Source organism: Limulus polyphemus, unplaced genomic scaffold (genome assembly GCF_000517525.1).
Source record: "Limulus polyphemus unplaced genomic scaffold, Limulus_polyphemus-2.1.2 Scaffold309, whole genome shotgun sequence".
Lineage (NCBI taxonomy): Eukaryota > Metazoa > Arthropoda > Merostomata > Xiphosura > Limulidae > Limulus > Limulus polyphemus.
In genome coordinates this window covers 210,938-219,670 of record NW_013665919.1, presented here as the reverse complement: position 1 = coordinate 219,670, position 8,733 = coordinate 210,938, and the positions used below count along the sequence as shown (strand labels likewise).

General features: G+C 35.5%; 1 protein-coding gene across 1 annotated transcript in view; it reads right to left on the bottom strand.

Moving 5' to 3' along the window:
- Positions 1-2,813: 2,813 nt before the first annotated feature.
- The window catches only part of LOC111085283 (degenerin unc-8-like), a 34,064-nt gene continuing 28,144 nt past the window's right edge, over positions 2,814-8,733 (bottom strand). Inside the window, exons 11-12 of the mRNA XM_022383114.1 lie at positions 6,257-6,338; positions 2,814-2,930 (exon numbers count right to left, since the gene is read on the bottom strand). Of these exons, the coding sequence (XP_022238822.1) occupies positions 2,814-2,930; positions 6,257-6,338 (199 nt within the window). The remainder of the gene's footprint in view (positions 2,931-6,256; positions 6,339-8,733) is intronic.

Here is an 8,733-nt window from a genome sequence, read left to right as displayed (position 1 = left end):
TAAACCAGTTTTATTAAGTAAGGACTTGTGTCGCTAAAGTTTCGTCGGAACGAAGTTACGGAAAATTAATTAACAAACGGAGACGTAACAGTATTAACGCCTCCACGGCTATAAGGGCGATGGTAACCCGGGTTATAGCGTTGCAAGTCTGCAGACATACCGCTGTACCACTGGGGGGTGAGCGTGTTCGGTGTAATGGGGAATCGAACTCGCAGATTGCGAGTCGAGCACCCTCACCACAAGGCTAGAGAACTGTATAGTAAGGTTTGAGGAAAATTTGTGTTAAGGAACTCTTCCCTGTTAAGATATCGGGGTTAACTTCAGAAGAAACTTCGCCCTCTGTTCACAATGCCCTATTTCAACAGATTATACGTATTTTAGCCCCCCTCCCTTTTTTTGTATTGAACCAAGATCAATCATATTTTCAATTTCTTAGAATATTATATTCTAATCTTTATATACTGCTCCATTCCTCTATATCAATAGGACTTTGGATTTATCCTATATTTTTATTACAATTCTTATATACAGGGTGTGGCAATTTGCGATACGGCTGTTGCTGTATGGTTGGTACTAAAGGGAATACTGCGAAGATAAATGAAACCAAACCAATTACTGTTTATGTCAAAAATTGAACTACATTCTAAATAAAACAAGTGCATAATTACTTTTGCCCCCAGCCTGTGTGTGTATATATATATATATATATATGGGTTTGTTTGTTTTTATTACACTGGCACGATACATTGCGGACTAGGTTGTTTATTGTTAGGTGCCGTTATTGTTAATAAAACTTCTGACAAATATAAAATACTTCTGTTTATGCATTTAGTCACGACACAATATCATGCCTAACTGTATTCATCTATGCAATATCGGAACACCCTTTTGATACCATTTATAAGAAATGACTGGTGCTGAGTAACCTCCCAATCTATAATGTGATATATAAGAATTTAATAATATTTTTTAACTCCAGTGTTTCTTTTCTTTCTTTAAAAAAAGTTTCAAAAATTTAGAAGCTCTATACTCCATACAGATCTATTGTATCCGCTTTTTGGCCTAGCATGGCCAGGTGGTTAGGGCGCTCGACTCGCAATCTGAGGGTCACGGGTTCGAATCCCCATCCTACCAAACATGCTCACCCTTTCAGGCATGGTGGCGTTATAATGTAATGGTCAAGCCCACTTTATTGGTGGTGGGTGGTGATGACTAGTTGACTTCCCTCTAGTCTTACATTACTAGATTAGGGACGGCTAGCGCAGATAGCCCTCGTGTAGCCTTGCGCGAAATTCAAACCAATTTCCAATTCCTAGTATCCGCTTTATAAAGTCCCTCGCTGAGTTAATTTCCTGGTGCTCAGATTCAACAACGCTACATTGGAGACGCTATTCTCGTTCTAGGTATTTCCCATAAATTCAGTTTGATTCTAAAGTGGACATAGTCCTTTCAATTATCATGGACATCACGTCTTGTTATAGTCGCAATAGGATGATTTGATAGCATTGAAACAGTATGGTGATAACTATTTTCTCTGCAAACCACCAAGTTTTATTATTAGCAAACGTCTTCAATACTATTAAAAAAAAACCGAGTCATGTATAAACCCAATAAATTAGTTAGGTATATGAATTATTACCAAAAAAAATTGATATATGTAACGGGAATTTTTATCTTTATGGACGTTTCCTCACGTACAATCACCAAACTACGTAATGTGTTAAAAAACAAAAGCGTTACATTATTTATACAGGAAAACGCACAAGTAAATGATTTATAATGTTTTATTCATGCAAGAAAAACGTTTCCGATACATCTTTTAAACCTCGTAATCACAAAGAAAAACTAAAAATATATGTTCACATATATCTTAGTAAAGTTTAACCTGACCATGTTTGCTCGGGTAAGTCAAAAATACTGCATGTTACTTTCATTTCTTGAAGCAAGATAATGCGTGTTTTATACTTTATTCAAAACAAACAAATACTGTTATAAGTTTCTTTACTTTTCTCAATAACGTTGTTTATGTAAAACTAATAAATTTCAGACAAACCACTACTAGCGTACACTTTAAAGCGTATTCATATACTAGTAGCACGTTATTATTTTTTATTAAAACAAGAGAACACCGATGTATATTATAAAATTTGCTCAAACAACACTATTAGCACACTATTACTGCTTTTAACGAACGAGAGAACACTAGTTTTATAAGATTAATAGCTTGTCCAAACAAACGTTTTATATATGTTCAGTGCTTTATAGTTTATTCAAACACTGTTCGCAATTAACAACTTATATGTTCTTCAAACACGCTCTAACAATATATACTTTACTTGCTAAATACAAACAGTACAAAACAACACGCTATCATCCATTTTTGATTGTTTTCAAAAGAGAAAGAGTCACTTCAAAATACGTTGTTTTCCGGGTTTTAAAGAAGACTGTATACTATTGGCTTACTTTGTGTTGAGAAATAAATCAGAAAGAAAATATTAAAAACATATTGTACCTTCATTAACCTAAGAATCTGAATACTTGAAATAAACTTTATAATATTAAAAAGCTTAACCTACAATAATAATATTTATTACTCAAATAGTAAATATTCAAATTAAACACAGCATGTTATTTTCAATGATTAACCATCACCGGTCAATACTATATTGAGATTAAAATCAGAGAACACAAATACAACCAACATATATCAATTCTGTATTGTACACTCAAGAATAATAAGTTACAAATACATATCGTATGCTTTAACAAACAAGATAACACAGCATCACATCAAACGTTAATCTCCTAGGTGATCAAAGATGGCTCAATCCTCTTTGATTCTTCCTTCGTTGAAAAACCCCAAGACTTATGAAAAGCAATAATGTCCACGTTGAAATCACTCCTCCAACAGTGCAAACTAGATCTGAAAGCTGCAACAATAATTCGCATTTGAAACAAAGCAATTAAACAAATCTCTATTGCACGAAATGGCCCTAAGACCAAAACGTAGCGATCGTGGTGTGGCCAGATGATTAGGACGCTCAACTCGCAATCTGCAGATCGCGGATTGGAATCCTCATCTCACTGTGGGGACGTTATAAAGTTACGATCAATCCCAATATTTGTCGATAAAAGAGTTGGCAGACAAATGTTCAACTTGCTTATAAATACGCATTGGAAAAATAACAGTGAATTCTATAGCATCAGATATAGTACATTAATGCAGTTTGTCCAAGTTTCCATTGTAATCATATTTTTTGGAAGTAATATTTAACATTTTGAAAGTTGAAGACAACTTTAACTATTAAGTTAATTTCATCTCGTTTCTATATAATGTATTATTCGTAAGCTAAGTTATATTTTTCACAAGAAGCTATTTTTTTAACGATGTTTTAAGAACGTTCAGTGTTCTCAGTGATAAAATTATACATTCTATAGATACGGTTATTGACTTATAAATTACAGATTCCAAGTACACGTATTTTTGCGTACGTATACACTTATTTAGTATATTTTAAAACAGAATGGTTCAACTGACAGCCCGTGGGCCACATCCAGCCCAACTATTTTAGTTGACCCGCGCCCTCGTTATTACCCAAATTTGTTAGGCCCGGCATGGCCAGATGGTTACGGCACTCGACTCGCAATCTGAGGGTCGCGGGTTCGAATCCCCCTCACACCAAACATGCTCGCCCTTTCAGCCGTGGGGGCGTTATAATGTGACGGTCAATCCCACTATTCGTTGGTAAAACAGTTGGCGGTGGGTGGCGATGACTAGCTGCCTTCCCTCTAGTCTTACACTGCTAAATTAGGGACGGCTAGCGCAGATAGCCCTCGTGTAGCTTTGCGCGAAAATTCAAAAACAAACCAAATTTGAAATTTTAACTTTAGGAATTTTAAAAAATTTTATAATAAATTTTAAAAGGTAAGTTATTTCCTATTCTCTCCCCTCCGGTCTTTCACAAGTAAATGCTTAGCCCACTCTTTTAAGAGGCTAGTTTGTTAATATTTTTTTAGTAGGAGTCCTTTGTATCTTTCTAGAATTATAGTTCCACCTGCCGCTTTCAAATCAGACTATTTTTTGGAGAAATATCATCGCCGTGAACTCTTGGCAAGAAATTTGGTAATTGGACAGTGAAAGGACAAATAAAAATAACTGATTCGAAATGTTTCATAAATTTGATATTTGCTGAAAAGCTTTGGATTCTAAAAAGTTGTTAATTGTCTATAAAACTGTGCGACTTGGTTGAAAAGCTAGTAAACTTGGAAGGTTACCGATTCCACATATATTTAGTGTTCACGAAGAAAATATTTCTGGAAAGAAGACAATGCAACCTTTCTGTTTCATATTAGTACGTGATAAAACCATTCTTTAATGACAACTAAATTCACATACGTAAAAAAAATATATGTGATTTTACATATAGGGTTTGCTCTATTTTAAGCAACTAAAAATCCGTGACATTACTAAAGAAATTGATTAAAATTTATCAATTATCTTTAAAATATGTTAATATTTACAAGACTAATAATTAGTATGATATTTTACATTATTTTAACTTATTTACGCCTGACGACCTAGGTATAGAACGTTGTTCAACCTTGAACTAACCCTTGCAGAATTTGAAACATATAGAGACTTGACTCTCAAACTAGAGAGAACACCAGTTTATTATGGAATCATACACAGCACTGGTAAACTGTGAGTGAGATTAATACCTTGTGGTGCAACCTTTTGTCTTAAGCAGGAAAGCAAAGTGTTACATATTGTTGAGACGGAATCGACAATCCTGGTCTAAGGGATTGCAATCCATTCCTGACACAAAATCTCTATTAAGAATTTTAGGTAGCTATGTTTCCTGAGAGTCATTCTTGGGAGGGAGGGTCTATATTTCGGTCAAATCTATGTTAAGAGTTATAACACTTGTTTTCATCTGTTTATTCTATTAGTTCGAGGGCTGCCTAAGTTCTTTGTGAACTAGTCCATAAACCAGTACGTTAAACCCTGTGGTATGCCTGCATACCAACTAGCCCACGAACCAGTACGTTAAACTCTGTGGTATGCCTGCATATCAACTAGTCCACGAACCAGTACATTAGTGCGTTAAACCCCGTAGTACGCCTGTATACCAACTAGCCCACGAACCAGTACGTTAAGCTCTGTGGTATGCCTGCATACCAACTAGCCCACGAACCAGTACGTTACACCCTGTGGTATGCCTGCATATCAACTAGTCCACGAACCAGTACATTAGTGCGTTAAACCTCGTGGTACGCCTGTATACCAACTAGCCCACGAACCAATACGTTATTCCGTTAAACCCCGTGGTAAGCCTGTACACCAACTAGCCCACGAACCAATACGTTATTCCGTTAAACCCTGTGCTACGCCTGCATATCAACTAGTCCGGAACCAGTATGTTAGTTAGTTAAATCCCGTGGTATGCCAGCGTGTACTACGTTCTTATTTTAATATAGAAATTTACATGTCATGCCTCTTATTTTCTGCTATAATGAAACCATATATTGTGGTTGAATTTTACATTGCATTTCAGTCTTATATATCTCCAATTTCGAAGTATTTAATTAGTCAAACATTTAGAACCGCTTTAGGCATGCGAAAATTAATATGCATGTGTTTTTAAATTTTAATCCTAGATGCTTCAACACTTGAATTTCCGTCTCTATCTATGACGTAATGTGTCTCAATATATTTTTTGGCAGAAATATGCTATACGTTTTGTCCTACGTCAAGCATCAGTTTAACAATTCGTTCACAGGCTGTATTGTAGCGCGAAATTTAATAAATTACCTTTAAGTCTAATACTTAAAATATATTCTTTGTATGGGATGTTGTTTTACGCATGAACCTAACCCTCAACATCCATTTTTGTTTCCATTGTTTGTTTGTTGTGTAGCGCAAAGCTGTGCAATGGGTTATCTCTGCTGTGCCCACTATGGGTATCGAACCCCGTGTTTTAGCATTATAAACCTCCAGACTTACCGCTGAGCCACGGGGGGGGGGGCTTATATGTTAGTCACACGACTATTTTCGGTATTATATTTCTTGTGTTTTCGTACTAAGCCTTTTTCGATTCCACGTGAGAACGTGGAAAATGGTAATATCATGACGTAAGCTTTTCAACTATTATCAAAAATACGTTTTTTCTTTTTTTATTTATAAAAATTTGTTAAAATCTTGAAGACAATAATTTTATTTATCTATTTTTGCAACGTTATATTATGATCAACTCACCAGATAGCGGGGTAAATGTTGGGTGACCATTTGACCAGCTACATTGTATTGACCTTGCATTTTCACGTAGTTTTGTGGATTTCTATAGAAAAGAAAAGAAAAAGGTTTCCTTCAATCAAATCGACTTCAACATCTGTCTGTTTCTTATTTAATGTATAAATAGCACTGAAAGGTTTTCTTCCAATAGCTTTATTATATTTCATTTTATTAGAATTTTTTATGTTGTGCTACAACAGTAATGAGATGTTTTTGTTGTTGTTTTTAGATCTAACTCAAGTCATATCATTCGTCGTTGAAAAAAAATGATGTACCATCGTTAAGTTTTTTCAGGTTTTGTGAAATGAAACCTATATTATTATCCCTCAGTTTACTTATTTGCAGGGACGAAATTCTAAAAAAAGTAGAGTTACTAAGCTAAGTAAAGTAGATCTATTTTTGAAAAAGGAAAAAAAAATCTACTTGTAAACATTAAAAACGACAATATCAGTGTCAATGAATAAATGCTTTCTGACGGAACAATGAAATGCATGCGCATCCGAAAAAGCTGTTCAAATAAGTCCCGGTACTAGTACCGCCTTAAAAAATAAGTTCCGGTACTCAGTACCGGTGAGTAACCGGCAGAATTTCACCCCTGCTTATAGCGTTCACCACCGATGGAATCCACATACTGTAGTGTATTGGGTAATGTGTTTTAATCGTCAAGAACTGAAGAAAATAAAGATGAAATCATTCATTTTCTATGAAAAATTATATGCGGGACCCAGTTGCAATCAGTGAGATTAAAAACAACTGTGACAGTATTTTTATTTATATTTTTTGATTTTTTTTGTATGTCTCTTGTTTTTAAGAGACCCTGAGTCATGGACCCACAAGTTGAAAAGCCGATGAAGGCCCATCGGTAATTTTAAGGTTAAACAAGGTGTGATTATAATATTTATGAAGAGTACATAACAAATTATGCCATTAATTCCAAATAGCATGGCAGAACACAATAGTACGTCCAAGGAGAATTCTTAATTATGGCCATACAGTATAAAAACCATGTATACCATTATTGATTCACTGCTTTTTCAATGGGGACATTCCAGCTCCATAATGACCCTGTAAATACCAGCCAACCAGGGGATTGCTTACAAGGTGCCTCAGAGACAGTCGTGGATGGGCAGATGCTATACAACCACTACTGAGATAATCCTGCACCACCAGATCTCAGACTTCCCCATATAGAATAAATATTTGGCACTGTTAGCACTAATTTAAAGACCATGGTGGACAGTCACAATCTTTTGTTTCACAAGAATAAATTCAACTGTATTTAAAGAACACATTGAGAAGTTTACTTCTTATTATATTCAACAGAACTTTGCCATAAAGTTTGTGAACGCTATAAGTTGTCCCCCAGTGGCACAGCGGTATGTCTGCGGACTTACAACGCTAGAAACCAGGTTTCGATACCCGTGGTGGGCAGGGCACAGATAGCCATTTGCGTAGCTTTTTGCTTAATTACAAACAAACAAAAGCTATAAGTTGGCTCCTTAGTAATGATTTGGCTTTCGAAAAAAACGTTGAATGATGCCCGACTGCAGATAAGACCAAAAGTCTGATTCAGAACACAAGTAAGTAACTATAATTATTATCACTATAACTACGATGTAATATAATATTTATTATATAACGAAGTATTATGTGTATTCATCTTATATGGTACACAGATGTTTAATCATACTTTATAAGAAATACTTGTGTATATTAATACATTGGCATGTCGCTGCAGACGTTAGCCTTGATGCAAGAGATGTTATCTATAGTGGATATATACACTAGCAGAAACGCCACCCAGCGGGCGGTTGTTTGTGCTAGTAATAGTAATCGTAGTATTCATACCTCGTTGAAAAAAATTAGAAAAAAGTGAACATTTTCTAAAAAAAAAAGTGTTTGGATTGTGCTCTTTAGTCATACGCAACTCATTGCATCAAAATTTCTCAATTGCTCAAAATTGCTCAAATTTTCATAAAATTTACTGATATAAACTGTAATGTTTATATATATTAAAAGTGGAACCGTTTATTGAAAAATAACATTTTTTAAGAACTCCATTTTCTTAGTACTATATTTAAAGATTACATCAATAAAGACATAATCAAGCTTTCACGTACAGTCCTAGTGAAAGTCGTGTTATTGTTGCGAAAAAAGTACTTTTATTTAAAATTGGGCCCGGCATGGCCAAGTGGTTAGGGCGCTCGACTTGCAATCTGCGGGTCGCGGGTTCGAATCCCCGTCACACCAAACATGCTCGCCCTTTCAGCCGTGGGGGTGTTATAATGTGACGGTCAATCCCACTATTCGTTGGTAAAAGAGCAGCCCAAGAGTTCGCGGTGGGTGGTGATGACTAGCTGCCTTCCCTCTAGTCTTACACTGACTAAAGTTAGGGACGGCTAGCCGCAGTTAGCCCTGGTGTAGCTTTGACGTCGTAAAAC